Consider the following 20,235-nt stretch of genomic DNA (forward strand, 5'->3'; position numbering starts at 1 on the left):
CTACCATTAGAATGGTAGTGTTAATTACGGTTAATTTTTCCTTTATGTGATACTGAGAAGCTGCAAATAGAATATATGTGATTTTTCACACTTTTCTATTTTGTCTACTAATGAATTATTTAGAGTTGGAGGAAATGGTAAAAGCCACAATCCATTTCCTGCACTATAGTATTTCAGATGTTGTTAGTCAGGCACTTTCAGTCAGAAAAGCCCAAGGAAAAGTCTAATATGCATAAATATTAATACCTATCTTTCAGATACCCTGGGTTCTTTGAAGAGAACGGCTTGATCACTACATGTTCTCATAAAGAAATCCCACTACGTTAGCACCATTCATACAAACTGCACGGGACAAAGTAACAACAGTAAGACTGCTTTGAGCAATGGATGACACGTTTCACACTTAGATAATTTCTGCATCTGTTGTAGTTTAAACCCACCTGGAAATTAAACCACACTAAGCCCCTGTACCTGCAGCAACAGCCACACTTCTAATCCGACAATAAGGTGGCTTTTGCTCCTTCATTTTGGTTTTATCACAGTAACAAAGGATCTTCTGGCAATTCTGACTATGACTGATTCTAGGAAGCAAAAAACAACTCAAATAAATTAACAATCAGTCAATTCTATCTGTGACAAACAACCTTCTACCACTTCTATCATCACTTTCCCTCCTTCTTCCAGTTGTGTTGAATTATCAAACTATTGGTAATTAAAGAACAAAATGTAAATCCAGAGCGGCATAAGCATATAAAAAGCTGTCTCAGTATGCTCTGCATCTTCAGAGACACTGAAAGAAACTTCCACAAAAAAATTTACAGGGTGTAACAATACAATAATTGTAGTTGTGCTCTTGATGCAGAGAACAGAAACAATAAAACTGGCAGCTGTTACAGGAAGCTGTTTCCTGCATCTCTGTGAGTTCAGACATTCTAGTAAGTAGCTACTGTCTTGCTCTTCTCTTCCTAGCAAATATGAGCAGCAAACCGAACAGGAAGTATTCAAAAGCCCCCAGTTATATCTGACGCAGTCAACTGACTAACAGTACTGCAATTAACTAACAGGAGTCAAAGTAGAAAAAAAAAATTATCCTAGATTTTTGAAGTAACTTTTTAAAGAACAACTTTTGCAGCCTACAGTAGCAAGTGGTTATTTTTGGATTTGGAAGCAACACAATATATGAACTTTTGTACTTATTTAATAAAAGGTATCTTTTATTGTTTAAATACACAAAAAAATAAGCATAAAGAAAGCAGAGACCATATATGGAATCAAATGCTAGGTGTGGTAATGACCACAGAATTAGGCTCTCAAAAGTTTGGAAATCTTATATAGCTCTAATTACACCGATTCAGTGTTTCACAATGTTAGTAAATCCATGCTAGGCAGAAGTCCTACATAACTCCTTATGTTGCAACCCTGTCATTAATTTCACAGTGTGCTTGCCCAAGGAGAGCAAATTACAGTAGCTGCCTACAGTAACTGCTCAGTTCTAGCTATTCTCCCATTCCTATTCACTATTCCCTCTTTTTGCCTCACACCTGTAAGGAGAACTGAGAATAGGAATTCTTCCTGTTCAGAATATATATAAAGAGAGTCCAGATACTAAAAGTCACCTGGACAATAAAAGGCACTGATTTTAATGGTGGCCTAAGCAAATCCTTGCCACCTAGTACACAATTTATTTCCTATGTACAGCCTGGCATGGGTTAACCACTATATAGAAGTCAGAATACCTTTCAAGAAAAATAATTGACTGTTTTTGCAAATTTAGCCAGTACCTTCTTTCAAAGACTATTAACAGTGTTTGCATTACCCTGATCTTTCATTAGAAGGGATTTCAGAAAAATTCCACCTTTTCAGACTTTGGGGGATAACTAAAATATTCTGTCCCATGAAAATATCTTTCCATCAGTAGTAGTGTTGGCATAATGACTTATATAATGCAATCACTCTTAGACTGCTGTGAAGGGCTAAACTCAGACCCCATCTCCAAAGACCTGGCAGTTTAACATTCCCTGGCATACAACATGATGAGAAAAAGACACAGAAATTCAGCTGTCAAGAGACAGACTATTACAATGTATCAGTTTTCTGAATTAAACTGCAAGTTTGGGATGATTTTTAAATTCATATTACATATTACATGTGAAACATTTTCACACGCTTTTCTAAGAAGCTTTTTGGTTTCCTGATGCCATTAAACAGGTCACAACAAGTCTCTACTTGCCGGCATCAAAATGAAAACTTACTTGCCCAAATGAAACATTGCTCATAAATAGGCTACACGTTACTACTGGTGACCATCTGAATAAACTCTAAATGAAAACACAGATCACAGAACAGTTGCAGGTAGAAGTGGCATCTGGAGGTTCACCTAGAATGGGCTGCACGGGTCCATATCCCTTTGACGCTTTGAGTATCTCCAAGGATGGAGACTCTGCCACCTCTCTGGGCAACCTGTGCCAGTATTCAGTTACCTTCAGTAAAAAGTTCTCACTGATGCTCAGAGTGAACCTCCTGTGTTTCAGTCTGTTCCTACTGCCTCTGATCCTGGGTGCTGCTAGACAGAGCTTGGCTTCTTCTATGCACCTTCAGGTATTTTATAGATTAGTAATATTCCCCTTGAGTCTAGCCTTCTCCAGGCTGAACAGTTCCACTGTCTCAGCTTCTCCTCTTAGGAGAGATGCTCCAGTCCCTACACATCTTCATAGTCCACTGTTGGGCCCTCTCTACTATGTCTATGTCTATGTCCAAACTGCACTGTGGAGCCCAGAAGTGGATATAGTACTCCAGGTGTGGCTCACCAACGGCAGAGACTCCCATCACTTACCCGGAGTCTGTCAGGTGATAATGTAGTCACAAAAACTGATTGACTCACAATCATCCAAACCATGTCCCCAGGTCTGTTTAATATCTTTCCTACATAAATCAGTATCAATACTAAATAAAAAAAAAAACACTGTCAGCAATATAGCTGATATTCACCCATAAATCAAGTCTAGTATAAGAGGAAGCATTTTATATGGGGCTTGCCCCTGCAGGGTACTTAGTAATTTAGATACACTGTGTCTAAACCCCACTCTCACATGAAAACAAGCATTTCAGTACACACACAAAAATAAAGTCAGTAAGTCAAAATCTGAATAGCACTGCAGTGCAGGGAACAAATATAGGTTTACATAATCAGTTGGCAATGAAATATTACCAGCAGCACCACAAATGCCCAAAGAAGCTGCATAAGCCGTTTTAAAACTTCAAATTAGGTAGAATACCCAAATAAGACCTCATGATACAATACATCTACATGTATTAAAAGTAAATTTACCTTTAAAACATGTAACCAGATCTTTGAGTTATTGGTGTTGCTGGTGATCTTAAATGTAGCTTTATTTTGCCCCAGCTTTGCTTGAACTTTTCTAGTCAAATAATCAAGGAGGATAGGACTGGCTGCTGTACAGAGACTTTGGAAACAAATTTACTTCCTTATGATTCTTAATAAATAAGATATGCAAACAACTATTCTTGTTTTAAAACAACCACCTCTCTTTTGCTACTGTGTTGCATTTATCTCTCCTCTGCAGGACACCTCATTATTATGACACATACTTTCCTAGCTGACTCCTACTATGCCTTCTTGCACCTCTCCATTTCATCTCAGATTCTTCATAAAGCTTGGAATGGCCTGTGCTCTTATTCACGTTTCTCTCCCACATCTGACAATAGAAGATTTCTTTTACTTCTGAACAGTTTTCCCACAGACTTATACTTTAGATCATTTATGGCCATTCTTCAAAGCTTGGTACTTCTGTGTCTCTTAGAATCGAACTTCTTATAATTGCATTCCCATTTCCAATCATATTTTCTTGTATGAATCTCACTTTTTGACAGAAGAACTGAGGCTATCATCTTATTTTACAAAAACTTAATGTAACATGAACATGTTATTATATGGTTTAACCCCACTTGTCCTCTTTTTCCTCCTTCTTACTCACCTGTCAATGAACTGGTCAATTATGACAAGATCACCAGGTTGTATTTCCTCTCGTAATGAACCACAGGCAGTAGTCACTAATACATGGGAACAATTCTCTTCTTTTAACGCCCAGATATTGGCACGGTAATTGACGTTTGATGGCATAATTGTATGATGTCTTCCATGTCTGCAAAGATACATGAAGCAAGAGAGTAAAATAAATCAGACTGAAATTGCCTTCCGTCTCCCACATAAGGAGAATTTCAGGGAACATAGATTTCCCCTAACAATACTGGAAGTGGAACTGACCATTTCAGCTACCTCCAGTGTATTTTGTTTTCCTAAATGTATTGAGCTGCTCCTGGAATTCAATTTAAGAAGCAGTGGTGTAATTTTTTTTTTAATGCAAAATTTTAAGTTCAAGATTGTAATGAAAAGAATCTTAAAAATACAATTCAAATATACTTCAGCAGATTCAACATTAAAATAAGCATTTTTCTCTGAATCTTCTAAGTCAGTTCCATAGATTCTAATATCCCTTTTCCACACATTACAGGAAGTTTTTAAGATTTATATACACCTCCAAAATTTTCTGCTGAAGAAAGAAGAATCTGCCCAGAAGCGTAGCTTGCATTCTCCCAAAGAGTGGCACACCACAGAATATGGTGCTCTAATCTGTCATCTTTCCAAAGAAAACAGTAAGAATTGTCACATTTTTCTCATTGATCTTTAGGTCATCTGACAGCTTTCATAAATGAAAAGAATGTCTTCACACTGCTGCAGTATTCTTTTTCACCAAGACAGGAAATACTTGGTCTTATAAGCATGAGCTTTTGTGCTAGCTCTGGTTTTGCTACAGAAGCACATCACTTACATGGCTAAACATATTAGAAAATCATTTTCAACCATGTAAGAGAAAAGAAGGAATTTAACTTATCAATGATGTTTTTCAGAGGTCAAAAAGTCCTAAGAATTTGATAATTCAGGAACTGCGCACAACATGATCAAGCACTGTCAGTCAGGATTCCCATGTTGTCATTAGCACTTCTGATAAGCTACTAGGCACACAGATTTGTTATTTTATTGCAGTTGCTGTCATAATATTTTTATAGAATATACATGCCTTTCTTCCCCAATCTGATTCAGAAGCCAAAACATGAAAGAAAAATTTGCAGGTACCTTAGCCCTAAATACAGACTCCCAAGGTTTCTATAGGAATGGTCGTAAATCCCAGGGAGGAGGTAAACCATAGGCAAGTTGTTCAGACATCTGTGGCCCAAGATCTAGTTAGAAACAGTACAGCTATGAGAACTTGACTTAGCAGTTCATTTGAGAAAATAAGAAAAATGTTGTCCAGCTGTAATAAAATACATGAGCAAAGTCCATGAGAGATAAGAAAAATAAAATCACAGACAGAAGTGTAGTTGCAGAAATGGTTAGCAGTCAGTATCTTTAACGGAAGAACACTGGAATGAAAAGAATCGGGGCCCTGAGTGTACCACTGGGCCCTAAGTGCCCTGGCCAGTCTCACCCTGGGCCTCCACAGAAACCCCTGAAGCCTGTGAGCCTGGATGCTCCTGCCTCCAAGCTCAGGCCCCAGTCTTCACTCCTGGCCTGAGCTATGCCACAGCGTGCTAGTCCCCAACCCAGTCTTGCTCACAGCCTGCAGACCTACGCTGTAGTTTGTCTCCAGAAACGGATGGGCCTTAGACGCACACTACAGCCTCGTCTCTCACCTCCTACAGCTCCTGCCTGGACTCCTTGGATGGATCCTATACTTGATTAATTACCTTGACTTGGCCTGCTGATAGACTCTGTTATCAGCACCTGCTCTGGCCATTCTGCCCAGATGTGGCCAATTCTTACATTCAATCCAGTAGTATGGTGGTCCTAACCATCCAGTTACACCAGTGTGAAATTTCCACACATTCATCTGCAGATCCTGCTTCCAGAGTCTCTTCAAGTATAGTAAAAGATGTCTGAATGACATCAGAAATTATACAGGGAGGGAGAACTGCAGGGGATGCAGCCCCCTAAGCAATAATTGTTAACAGCAAGAGGCCTCGATAATCTAAGGGAATGATTTGGAGTAGTTTACAGTGGTACTAGGGACACAGCTCACCTGGAAGCAGACATGTTCTCTGTTTCACAAAGGAAATCTGCAAACATAGTGAGCAGATTAATTAATTAATAAGGTTATCAGCATCATCCACCTACCATCAGAGCAGGTGGTCTTGCAGACTTCACATTCTTACTAGGGCAATACCTCCCACTGGATTTTTTATATAACCTAGACAGCATTTTTAATACTCTCAGTCCTTGCAGCATCAAATTTGGTTACGAAAAAAACCAAACTTGTGCCAGACTTTGCTAGCAACCCCAGAGAGCAAGATGATATCAGAGCAGAAATTCACTTCACCTAATGAAAAGAGAAAAAATTCTGAGAAAACCTGAAGATGCAAAATATAAACCCCTTAAAATGCTCACTTACCTTGCTAAGAGCACACAGTCCACATTTTTGATCTTTCCCAAAATCAAAGCATCTGATGGCTGCAAAACAAGCACATAAAAATGAGTTACTGCTTGACAATCACATTACAAACCTTTACTACTACCTAAAAATAAGTGCAACAGTTATAAAAGAAAATACTGATTACCATTGTACTCTCACATTTTCATGAGCTTAGCTCTGTAATTTGTTATGGCAGATTAGTAAACCAGCTTGGAATAGGAAGATCAAACTTGAGACAGAAAGGATTACTACAAATTTTCTGTGTTCATATTAACATTAACATTGCAACTCTTTACTTTGGGGTTTGAAACTGTAATGCTTTCTAATATATCAAGAGTATTTCAAACACAAAAAATTGTAGCATGCGTTACCATCAAATTAGTTAGCATGACTTACTTTTTCCTGTAAACTTCCTAAGCTTCTTTCTGCTAAATAGGTACCATTCTCTACTAAACCCCTCTTCCAATATAAAAAACATTTAATCGGTGTTTTTCCATAACACTCACGATTCTCTTCTCTGTCCCCTTCCTAACTTGGGCTCGCAGTAGGTTTGTGAAGAGTTCTGGATTCCTCCAACTCAACCCTCACTCACTCCCAGCTTCCTGAAAAACTCACTCTTCCTTGCTGCTAGGAGTCCTGCTTTTGGGAAATGAAATATGATATAACAGAGAAATTCTGGTACGTAAGTGGCAGAACAGCACTGCATTTGCTCAGCCAGGGACTTCTCTTACAGCTACACAAGAAAATACAATCTTCCTGACTACCAACCAACCAGGACAACAGACCAATTTTTATTTTAGCTGTCCAGCTGAAACATGTACCTTGCCACATGGATGGGTGATCCTGCCATGAGAGGCAGCCTCCAAGTCATCAGCCACCATTACAATAAATTAACTGCTCTGTGGGCTGTGTTCTGCTCCTGGCCTTCAGGGATCTGAAATACACTATGTCATAGCTTTCCTTTTTGTTAAAACAGCTACTAACAAAATCGTGTTTTATTTACTGATCAGAAGTTCATGTTTTGACTCACACATCTGTACTTAGAAATGTTCTGTTGCCAGCTACTTGATAGGAAAGAAAATTGTAATGCTAGATGCAAGATTTCAATTAGTGTTTAGTTTTACAGCTGTTGATTTTATTTTACACTTGAAAATTTGCAGAGATTGACAATTAAGTGGCATGGGAGTCTCATGTTAAAGACACCCATTTCTAATAAAAACATCACCTTCTTATTGCACAACTCTTTTTGGTAATTATCCATGTGAAAGCTCTCCAAAGCACCATAACTTACTCAATCACCAATGTTTAAATTCTGGCAGACACTTAATACTTTAAAAAAAACAAAACAAACAAACAAACAAAAAACCACAACAAACAAACAAAAAAACCAAAAAAACCCACAAACAAACAAACAAAAAAACCAAAACCCACATTACACTAAATGTATGTTTAGAACTACTGTTTAGTAGTTATTATGAATTATTTTTCTTTTTTTTTCCCCAAGACTCCTTTTAATATTAAAGTATTGATATTTAAGTGTTTAATCTTTATATAACATATACTCTTCTCAAACAAACATGGCTTTAAGAGTGAAATTTCACACAGGGCAAAAGCCTTGCTGTCTAGTGGCCAAGGCAACTTGCCACTGCAACTTTCCATAACAAGGAAGGTTCACAAAAATTAGCATTTGGGATTTTGTTTTATTTACACACATTTGCTGTATTAAGGAAATAAGCTCTTATTAAAATTGTGGAGTTAAGTCCCCAAAATACTACAGAAACACTCTTAAAAACCCAAGAGGATGTCCAGCAAAAGTTCTTGCCTCCCATCAAAAAGGTAAGTAAGTTGAAGACTGCACTCTTTGCTTTGTAAGTTACAGATTAAAGTTTATTGCAAGAGGTAGATTTACGTTTATACCCATTTTCAAAAGACTTGGCGTAGTTTGATATTCATTCCCATCACAGAACTCCACTGAATTATGGCATACATTGACAATGCAGAAAGAACATAACAGTTTTGAAATTCACAGGCTTCAAAATCTAGTTGCTGCAGTCAGGGTTTCCTTCCCTATCTTTTCGTATCGTAGCACTTCAAAAGGCTTCAGGATGGTTGAGTAACAGTACCGTCTGGTAGACATGACACCTGACACCACTGCACTGATTTCCACAAATTGCATTCTGCACATTTTCCAAGTGATATACTGAGTATCTTTTTGGCACATGATTTCTAGAAAAATGGAAGAGAAAAAGAAATACTTGGAACAAAGACAGCACTACTAAGTGGTGAGCGGACAGTTTAAGAAAAGAACTGCAGATACCGCATCGTGGTTCATGAAAAGACATTAAATAAGGATCACACGATTACAGAATTGTTAGGGTTGGAAAAGACCTGTGGAGATCTGCTAATCCAGCCTTCCTATGCCAAGGAAGGCTCAGCTAGAGCAGGCTACACAGGGACACATCCAGGTGAGGTTTTTGAGTGTCTTCAGCAAGAGAGGCTCCATGACCTCATTGGGCAGCCTGTTCCAGGGCTCTGCCACCCCTAATGTAAAGAAATTCTTCCTCATATTGTACTTTAGCTTATGGCCATTACTGCTTATCCTGTCACTGAGCACCATTGAAAAGAGTCTGGTATCATCCAGTGGGCACTCACCTTTGAAATATTTATAGGTACCGACAAGATCACCTCTCAGTCTTCTCTTCTCTGGAATAAGGCCCAGCTTCCACAGTCTCTCCCCCAAAAAAGAGACACTCCAGACCCTGAATCACCTCTACGGCTCTGCCAGACCCTTTCCAGTAGCTCCTTGTCTTTCTTGTACTGAGGAACCCAGAACTCAACACAGCACTCCATATGTAGCCTCCCAGGGCCAGCTAGAGGGGGAATCACAGCCCTTGACCTGCTGGCCACACTCTAGCCGCTGAATGCCAGGACAGCATTAGCCCTCCTGACTGAAAAGATGAACTTGTCATCTTCACCACCACCTCATGTTCTCCTTCACAGAGCTGCTTTTCAGTAGGTCAGCCCCTAGCTGTGCTGGTACTTGGTTATTCCCACCCCAGGTGCAGGACTCTAAACTTGCTCTTGTTAGACCCCATCAGGTTTCTCTCTGCTCAGTCCTCCAGACTAAGGTCCCTCTCAGTGGCGCCAAAGCCCTCAAGTGTGTCAGCAATGCCCCCCAGTTTCGTGTCATCTGCAAACTGGTTTAAGGTTCATTCTATCCCTTCATCCAGGTTACTGGTAAAGGAATTGAATAAGCCTGGACCATCTACTGATAAGTGCATAAAATTATAGAAACAAACATTTCAAACTATGTGTTAACCATGTAACACAGCTAGTGTATACTTCCATTCTGCTCTCTTCCTCCCACAAGCTCTTTCCAAGTGCTGTGCTTCTCTACTGTTATCTCAGTCATAGCCAGGAGTGATGATAAAATAATAAAAACTTTTAATGGAGCAATTTGAAATCAAATTCATGCTTGGATTCATACCATGGTATCGCAGCTGTATTCTCATCCCCCTCAAAGAAAAAATATTCATGAACTCTTTTTCTTAAGTTCACCCTATACTAAATGCGTAATATGCGGGCTCAGACAGAGACTGTCCCATTGATCAAGGTCTCTCGCAAACCACAACAGGCACTAACATTAATTTTCTGCTATTTATGTTGTATTTTGTGAAGAACACAGAAAAAAAGACAACTAGGAGCCACCCTGGAAGTACTCCTATTCTTCTCAGGAATCCTGAACCCTACTGTAGGCTGGCCTGCAGAATGTGTACTGTACTGCAGAATTTGCATCCCCCAAATCCTGTGGCATCTCAGTGCTGTGACAGACAGACCTTCAAATGCTCTGCTGCCACTGTGCCCATAATTCTGATCTGAACATAACCCTGTGAGGCATAAGTGTTCCATCCATCCTAGACAGGAAAGCTTCAGTTAATATCTGCTACAAGCATAGTATTACTTTTGCGTTGCCAGCAGTCTCCAAACATATCCATGCTGTGATGAACATCCATGAGTCTCAAGAAACGGGGAATGAAATGGCAACTGGCTTGGTTTAGCCAGTGGATTCCCCTTCAGACTAAAGCTGGCTACTTTTGGAAACCAGAGTATAGAAAATAGTGGGGGTAAGCTCCCTTCATTCTATTACAATTTGTTAACTAATTTTGAAAGATAACAGAAAAGTCAAATGCATTCTTCTGACTATGTTTTCACTTCCTGTAATATTTACCTCCTTCCCCTTCCTGAATGGTGTGGATACAAACTCTTGCTCTTTACACTCCAATTTAAACCATTTTTTGAGTGGAGGCATGGATTTGGTTTTCAATCACACATCATACCACTGAGTTTTCTAGCAAGCTTCCAGTCACAAAATAGCACTTGCTACCAGATACCAATTTTTTTTTTTTTTAATGTACATGGGTAGATTGCATAAGATACAATTTTAATAGCAATTATAAAGCACCCAGACTCCCCATGTCTTACAACATGATTACCTAAGATCCAATTCTTCTATGAGCTTTTTGCAACAACTAGAACATCTCTCCCCCTTGATTTTCTGCCTATAAAATCCCCTCATTCTTTGTTTTGCTTGTTTGTACTATAAATGCTTTGTGCCAGGAATTATCCTTCAAAAGACACTCAGCGCTGCGTACAGAGCAACAGCCCTAGCCACCACTCCCTTCTGCTGAGGAAAAGGACAGAAGCAATGTAAAGGAGAATTGTTCAGATGTACCAGTGTAACAAAAACAGTTTCAGAGCTTCATTTTCAAATTATTTTCAAATTATGTGGCTATAAGTGTGATCTTACACTGGTATGTAAAACATAACTCATTAGTTACAGGGAAAATGGTGTCTGATACACCTCAAAGGACAGTGTTCTGCAATTCAGAAACGTTCCTGGACCAATCTGACAGACAACACAGGTCACACACCAGTACAAATTTGAAAGAGATAGTTTATCTCTTGACTGTAAACTCAGGAGTGAGTTTCTAAATTAACCCAATCTACAAATGAGAAGACCTGTAGTCTCCTTTGCACATCATCTTTGCAATAATACTTTGTTTTTACAAACTAAGAATCCCATGACACATAGCAACTAAAAACAGTTGTACTGATGCCTCCTTTATACATTTATTTATCAGTCTGAAAATTCTTAAAGCATACAAGTATCTTGAAAAATAGCAAAAAAATTCAGTAATACATAAAAACGTTATACAGACCTTGCCATAAGGAGTGTCTACATATTTTTCTGTTCTTCCCTCTAAGATATCCGGATCATCCAGGCCAGTTCCACCGATAATTCCAATCTTACACAGAAAGTACGTATTAGTCTTCTTGCAATTCACATTTAACTGCATGTCTGAAAAACTAACCAGGCAGCTACACAATGTATCTTCTCAAGATGAGGCTAGACTACAGATCAACAAAGCATAATATGCCCACCACACTTTTCCAGAAAGCAAATTTCAAATACCTGATTTTAGACAACTCTATTTAGCTTGCCAATTTCTTACCCCATGATTCTCCTCTTTAAGATACCAAATTAAAAAACACAACAAAACAAAACCTGTGAAAAAATGCACAAAGATGTGCCATTAAACATTTATTTCCAGTATAAAAATTAAGACTGCTGTTTGGGAATGCCTGTAATGACTGAGAAATACATGTAGAAAGCCCATTAAAACAAAGGTTTCTTGTTTATAAGGACAAAAATCTTACATATAACCACTATACTGAATATCAGGCTATTATGATTTTAAGCCCAGCTGGAAGTTACACACCACACATCCCTTCTTTCCTCCTGCACTCCAGTGGAATGGGGAGTGAAATCAAAGTAAAACTTGTATGTTGATATAAGAAAGTTCAATAACTCAAAGTAAAATGTTGTAAAAAGGATAATTGTAATAAACAGTAATAACAATAAAAAAGGGAAAAAGGAAAAAAGTAGCGATGCACAATACAACTGCTCTGCACGCACTGACTAATGCCAGACCCTTATTCCCAAACCCAGAATGGCCACCTGCTGGGTAACTCCCCCAGTTTATACAGTGGGAATGACGTCCCATGGTGTGGAATATCCCTTCAATCAGTTTAGGTCACCTGTCCCAGCTATGCTCCCTCCCAGTTTTGTTTGCATGTCGCCTCCACTCCCTCCCTGGCAGAGCATGAGACAGGGAAAAAAGAAGTCCTTGATTTAGGATTAACTTGACTCAGCAAAACTCAAAACATCAGCGTGTTATCAACACCATTCTCTTCTGAATCCAAAACACAGCACTGGAACAGCTACTGAGGGGAAATTAACTTTACTATAGCTGTAACCAGGACACAGGCATTTCTATACTGTATTGTAACTCCAAAAGAAAGAAAGCTTTTTGGAAAAAAATGTGTCTTTTGTGTTGACTTGACAAAATCTAAGGTTTCCCAACTAAAATCCCTATTGTGTTTTGATTTGCCTGTGATTGCATATTTCAGCTAAGAAAAATGCATCTGATTTTTCTTGTTTCTAGTTCATCATTGAAAAGTAACTTGATTTTTGTATCCCTAGGGATAATTAGATTTTCAATCAAGTCAAGTTTTTTCATGAGTTCAGAACACTTGTAATTCTTTCGACAGAATTGTTTCTGTCAAGCTTTTCACAAATTAAAGCTAAGTAATAGTATTTAAAAGTGATGTCACCTTTTATCACATAGAGAGAAAAGGAGTGCTTCTTTTTTCTTCAATGTGACTAGTTGTTGCAAAGTTTGTATCACATATCATGACTGATTTCCTTATCAGGGAAGAACAAAATCTGAACCATTCTGACATAACTTATTACCACAAAAACTGAAAACTTCCCAAGTAAAACCTTCAGACTTCAACAAACAACACCCTCCTTCCACAATGCACAAAGAGCTGCCTCTTACTCTAGCTTTTTCATACTTTCACATTCATAGAGACCCTATCTATTCAATCACCGTATTAGCTGGCTCATTAAGCACTTCTTTTCAACAAGCAGAGGCTCTGCGGTCTTCCTAACTTAGAAACATTTCCTTAACAAAGCTTTCCACACCCAGTGGCTGATTCCACGAGATAGCTTTAGCCAATCTCCTACCTGCTTCTGCTAGTCCCCTGTGGAGCACGAGAAGAAGGGCTAAAGGAAAATAGCAGTACTAACCCACATATTCTGACCCTGAATACACGTATACACAAGTTTCAGGGAACACACAGAAGTATTGATGGGTCTGTCCCCACGTTACTCGCGTTGCTTAGGTATCACAAAGGTTCTGACTTGGATTGCTCATGAAAATCCTGAAAACTACATACATTTTAGGATGAATAACAAATTGCCTTAAGACTCATGGAAGGTATGACTGCTGCATTAACAGAAGACAGAACCAAAATGGTGCCTTTTTTATTTTTTCCTCTCTAGGAAAAAAACACGTTCCTTCCGCAACTTTACTAGTTTCAGCTGGGTATAACACTTGTTTTACCAGTGCCCTATGATTTAGGATTCAAAAGAGAACTGAACTTTTATATCTGGCAAAGTTAGTTGTTGGGACTGAGGAAAAGCATGCAATGCTGAAGAGAGCAGCAGCAGATGCACGACATAAAAGTTATTCCTGTACAGAAAGCAGCACACCTGGCCTGTGGCAGCATAGGCCTGGTATGGTTGCTCTCAAATTTGTTCTCAGGCTCCATAACCCTGCTGCTGCAGTGACATCAGTATGTGCTTTGGCTGCACGGTTCAGTTCCTGCGTAGGCATTTACACCAATAGTCATGCTGTCAGAAACAGCAGACTGCAATGAGCTTGCAAAATATTCACAGCTCTCACAGTGAAGAACCTAAAGCACAGAAGACCTAGACTACTTTAAGTTTGTTCTGCATTCTTACCCACTGCAAACTTATCTCAGCGGAAGTCAAGACCGGGCCACGTGAGGCAACACCGGCTAGAGAAATGCTAGGCTCACTTATAATTCACCAGGGAGCTAATTCAGTAGAAGGAAAGTTAGGCCAGCAGAGATTTTTGAAGTAGCTGCTTCTCCAGTAATGTAAGGTCAACTTGGAGCTGGCAATTCTAATCCTAAAATTAATTTTGCTTGGCAATTATTTTTCCTCTGGTTTACATGATCTCCTGAAATACTATCTGCATCTGGGAACTAGACACAAAAATCTGACTCCATACTAAATTCTGCTTTCCAAACCTTCTAGTGAATTATCAAAACTAATGCAGATGCTCTAGGCTCAGTGGGAGAGATAGCCTACATCCTGGTTCTGGCCAGGACAGGATTAATTTTTGCAGCAGACTGGGAGGGCCATGACTAGGATCTACAGGTTATTCTATATGACTTTGTATCATTTTCCAGAAACAGGGGAAGGGGTCCTCGGTCAGGGTAGCATGACAATTGGGTATTTTTGGGCTCTGCATAGTGGTGAGCAGTTGCATATTAACTTGCTCACCTCTCCCAATTATATGGTTTATGTTACTGTTTGTTTACTTATCTTGTTGTTTCCAGTAAACTGTTCTTATTTCAACCCATGATCTTCATCTCTTGTGCCTTCAACTTTGCTCTCATTCTGCTGCAGGGGCTGGGGAGATGCGTGGTTTGGAGTAGTTTCAGTGGGAATGCTAAATTGGAGAGCACAATGTCTAAACCACAATACTCACATCAGGGGAGTTAAGTTCTATTCCCACCTACCAGCCCAGGTGCTAAAATATGGGAAGACAGAGAGGATGTGACCAAGGAAGAAGAGTTTCACTTTTCCTCAGAAGCCAGAGGACAGACCTCACACCTAGGAATGACCTAAGAATGGAAAGAGGTAAAACTGTTCTCCATTCCAGACCCTGCATCCTACAAAGGGACACAAAGGATATAAGCTGTGTAAGTTAATGGAGGCTGTATCAAAGGTTATCTGGAATTAAATCTCAAGTAAAATGGCATTACACTAGAGTGAATTTCAAACATTGGGATGAAGAACAACAGAAGTGAAACCTAACAAAAAGTTATCACACCAATAACTACAAAAATCAAACCCATTTTTCTGTGGAAGTCCAAGTAACAATCACACTTAAGTGCATGCCTTTCTTCACCTGGTGTTTGGTGAACTTCTCCAAGTAGGTTTAAGCCAAAGGCATAGAGGTATCAGTGCAGTAACAGCCTCCACTTGTTCATCTGTGGGTCTTAAAACACTAGTACATATCATTATCACCTATGGGTCTTTTTGACAACTAATCACCAACAAATCCTTCTGTATTCCTCTCTTCTGTTTTGGGGGATACCAAGAAAGTGGCAAGGATGGCATTACAGATAATATTGCTTAAAAGGAGATAAACATCGAGTTGCATATAATTTACACTTAAGAGATTAAATCTGTACATTGAAGACAGGTTGCAATTGTTGTCTATGCACCAAAACGACTGGTATTTTTCTACTTCACCACTGAAAAACCATTCATAGCTTGTAAAAACTCAAATTTCAGCCTGACCACCGGCCTGCTCGCCCCTGGTGCCATCACCGCTCTGAGCAGCTCTTCAATCACACTAGAGACAAGTCTGAAGAGAGGAAGTTTTGCACTGTTCAATTCTGCACAAGCTTAGAGTTCTGTGCACGTTTAAAGACAGAGCTCACAGCTACTGACCCACCACGATCTCCGTCACTGACAAACTCAACACGCCGCACGCGGGCGAGATATCCGGAAAAGGGGATTTCTCCGGATTTAAAAAAGTCTCTTCCGGGACGGCCGCGGGCGCCCCGGCACGGGCCTGGGCGAAGGAGCGCTCGGGCGGGCACCGCCCCCCACGGCGGCACCGCCGCGCTCCCGGGCCCGCTCCCGGCAGGCGGCGCAGGAGGAGGGTGGGAAGGCGGCAGGAAGCGGGGAAGGACGTAGCGGGCAGGGGGGAGAGAGGAAAGAAGGAAGCGCCTCTCGGCACACGCTCGGCACCGCCGGGAGGGCAGCGGCGCGGCGCGCGCCGTCTCGCTCCCGCGGCCGCCCCGAGACGGCGGCGGGGAGGGTTTGCGGGCGGCGACGGACGCTACCTCCTCCCCCCGAGGCGCGGGTGGGCGGAAGGGCGCTTACCTTCACGGGCACCGAGGCGGTGGCGGCGGCGGCCATGCTGGCGGGAGGGCGGGGCGGCGCCGCGGGGGCGCTCAGCCCGCCGAGGAAGGGCGCTCTCCGCCGGCAGGGGGCAGCACCCGCCCGCGCTCTGGGCCGCCCGTGGGGCGCGGCCGGCTCGGGAGGAGCGGAGCGTGAGGTGAATGAGAGCCGTGCCGCGCTTAATGCCGCTTGATTCGCAAGTGGGGCGCCCGTCTTGCTTTCTTCTTAATCCTTCACACCTGCACGCGACTCTGGGAGCCTCCGCTGCGTGGAGCAGGAGTGGCGCTGCCGTTGGTGTGAGTGAAATAATTCGTCGACCTAAAGGTCGAACTGTGTGCTCGGATTGCCAGGCCCTGGCCCGGTCTCTCTGAAGACTTTTCAGAGGTCTGTGTTTCAGTCAGACCATCTTTCCGTATTCCTGGAAACACAGCGGTTTATTTGACTTCCCCCCCCCGATTCAAATACTTGAATTTGCCAACAGGAGTCGAGCTAAACTGCATCGCAAAATCTCTGAGGCATCCTATAAAACAGTGACATGAAGCGAGAAAGTGCTAATTAGCCCTGGAGTGCCAGAAACGGCAAAATTAGACCAAAATTCTAGCTCTAACCTACATGAAAATTCCTCGTTTAGAACATTTTTAACTAACTAAAAGAGGTTTGTTATTTTAAAAAAAAAAAAAAATCCACTTAATTTAGAGTATTAATGTGCTCCAAATTAAGGGTTGTCTTTTCAATGTGCAAAAATGTGTCTGAAAACAAAGTGGAGCACATTTTGCAAAAAGAAAAAATATTTATTTTTGAAGTACATATACATAGAAATTTTATGTGTGTTTAGCTCTCCAAGCTAAATAGAGCTTCAACTGATAGAAAAAGATAAACACTTTTATTGTATATCAATAATTAAAATTTTCCTGTCTGTGGTATTTTTCTTGTTGCTACAAGTCCACACATTTATGAGGAACATTTGTGTTACCGTACCGTAGTCTTACATTTTGAGACACATCAATAGCTTTTATGTATTTATGTATTTTATTTCTCTAAGTAGTTATAAATCTCTATATATTTTTAATAAAATGCATAGCTTTCAAAAGCAGCCACAGTCTTGTTAATTGGAAATACTTGCTTGTAAAAGTGTGACGAATTTAAAGCAGCTGTATCTACTGGATACCCCTTGGCCACCCAGACATGCTATTCTCACATGCTATTCTCACATGCCACTCAGTGCTACCTGCCTGTTAAAAAAATGTCACACATCTGCTAGTAAATACAGGCTCAGATTCGTCGCTGGGTACATGTCTACGTTTTAACTGCTAAGATCTTGAGGCAGTTCTTTGTATACCAAATGTATACCAAAAGAAACGTATATTCCCAATAACTTCAGGCAGTAGCAGCTAGTGCTGAACTCGTGCTTCAGCTGGATTGTGCACTCTGTGCAGCTTTAAACATGTTTTAAACACTTTTTTTTTTTTTTTTTTAAACACTCTCTTCAGTGTGTGCTAGTGATCTTTGTGCACCACTGGGATGTTTCTCAGCGAGGCTGAAACCTTCTTACTGCCGGTCAAAATGAAGAGCATACTGATAAGAAATCCACTTTGGAAAATTATGATATCAAGAGAGGAAGAAGAACATGAGTGATGCTACGTGTTAACTTCTTCAGTTGAAGTAATAGTTTTTCAAGTGAAGTTGTAGCTAACTTCTTTTATGGCTTCAGTGTGTAGCCATGATACCGCAATACGACTGAAATTTACCATGTGTTTCTTGTTCTGTTGAAGGCATATGTTCTGCTTTTAGCATACAGAATCTTTTAATGAGTAATTCTTGGCAATTCTTTCTTGTTTGACTGTACAGTTCTCTGCTGAATTGCTTATAAAAAGCTGTGTCAGTTGTGTTGCAGTATTCATCTATGACCACAATTACATGCAATATATTTGCTTTCTAAATCTGAGAGTTTGTGTTGCATAAATAGTATGAAAGTATTCACTATTTGCATTCTCAGGAACTGGAAGGTAAAAGTAGGTTCTTGTTCCCCTTTAAAACACTTTACTTCATACCTGTGGATTGTCTGATGCTTTGTGTGTACAAGTATTGCTCTGTGTAATGCTCCCCATATATCCACATTAAATCTGAACACTGAGCAGCAAGCCGAAAAGACTTCTCACGCTGGATTGTTAATGACACAGATATTAGAGAAATGTTGATCTGGAAGCTCAAAAGAAGCTTCATGAGGAGTTTCTGATGAAGGCTGGTCGGAGCAACTCTTTTGGCACACTCCAGACCATGATGGACAGCTCAGAATGAGAAAAGGAGCTAAAAAACTGCACTCTTGAAATATTTTTTTCACATTTGATACCATGTGAATTTCAGTTTAGCAGTTTACTAGAAGGAAAACCTCTATCAGTGTGAAATTTTACACTTTTTCAAATGAGGCGTTTATCAACAATTAGTGAGTTCGCATTTCTTATAACCTAGATTAAAGGACTACATGTATTTAAGCCTTCAAAGTTATTTAACTGATCAGTCACAGATAAGAAACAGAAAAAAATTAATGCTTTGTGAAATGAACATTTTAAGTGCTTTCATTTCTGTACACCATGTGCTTTTGATATCTCAGTTTTTAATAGCTTAAAATTAAAATATTGTTGTAGGATTGAGAGGTGAAATCCGGTTCAGTGACTGTTAATTAGGAAACTCTAATCTAGAAATCTTTAACACTAGCATTATCATTGTGGGTAATCAGATTTCTACAGCAGCAATTTGAAACTGGAAGCAGGTGATTGAACACCATCCCAACAAAAAAACCCATGGTGTTCAGGAAAACACAATGAACATAAACTATTAAAAAGATGCTTGTTACAGGATTACTAGAAAGGTTGCAATTTCAGTTCACAATTTCATTTATGACATTACAGAAAAGAACACCTTAAAATAAAGCAATAGCTCTGTATTTTCCCAGAGATTACACTTTGTATTTCATATTCTTAATGATGAACTGTAAATCCATCTATCTGAATAAAAAGGAACAGTTAAATGATGTTTCATTTTATTCAAAACTAAAAGAAAATGGGCAGTTACTTGGAATCTCTGCTTTGATTTCTCAGCATTTCTGTTGGCTTTGTCTCATGGGCAATGTTTCCTTAAGCTGAAGTTAAGATAATGTGTAAAAATTGTCTCATTTACACCTTCCACCATTCCAAAAACATAAAAGAACTTTAGATGAAAATATGTAGTTTATATATCAGATGAATGCTTTCAAACTTAAGTGTAAAGTAATTTTTTATGTCTCAAGGGAATTTTTGTGGAAGTCTGTATGTAGTCAATACCTGAAAACCCTGAAAGTCCTTAGAAGTCTGGGAAGACCTGACAATTTAATTCAGCCACAACAATTAGAGCTGTTTTGGTCACAGGGCTTACAGAGCTTGGAAACCTTGATCAAATGAAAAGAAATATTAGCGTAAGAAACACTTTAATTACAAAAATAGTGTATTATTTAGGTAAATATAGAAAACAGTCTGTGTATAAGTAGGTAGTTCTTCACAGTACAAACAAAAGCTGATAAAAGGTCTGTTGTGGGCAGTTAGGACATAGTGACCCTTGAGTTTTAATCCCTTTTTGGGCATGAAGTATTTTCATGCATATAAGTAATTTAAACCCTATCCCTCCTGAAGTCAGAATCGT

The 20,235-nt window shown here is 39.8% G+C and overlaps 1 protein-coding gene across 5 annotated transcripts in view; it reads right to left on the bottom strand.

The window, feature by feature from the left end:
• The window catches only part of MTAP (methylthioadenosine phosphorylase), a 32,680-nt gene extending 16,077 nt beyond the window's left edge, over positions 1–16,603 (bottom strand). For 2 of the 5 annotated variants that reach the window (XM_040091230.2, XM_040091226.2), the window contains exons 1-4: positions 16,543–16,603; positions 11,708–11,794; positions 6,468–6,526; positions 3,996–4,163 (exon numbers count right to left, since the gene is read on the bottom strand). In XM_040091230.2, the coding sequence (XP_039947164.1) occupies positions 3,996–4,163; positions 6,468–6,526; positions 11,708–11,794; positions 16,543–16,578 (350 nt within the window). In that variant the 5' untranslated portion in view covers positions 16,579–16,603. Of the gene's footprint in view, positions 1–3,995; positions 4,164–5,155; positions 5,260–6,098; positions 6,136–6,467; positions 6,527–11,707; positions 11,795–16,542 lie in introns of those variants that run through there. The other 3 variants (XM_040091228.2, XM_040091229.2, XM_040091227.2) reach the window with 3 other exon arrangements.
• Positions 16,604–20,235: the final 3,632 nt, after the last annotated feature.

Source organism: Hirundo rustica, chromosome Z (genome assembly GCF_015227805.2).
Source record: "Hirundo rustica isolate bHirRus1 chromosome Z, bHirRus1.pri.v3, whole genome shotgun sequence".
Taxonomy (NCBI): domain Eukaryota; kingdom Metazoa; phylum Chordata; class Aves; order Passeriformes; family Hirundinidae; genus Hirundo; species Hirundo rustica.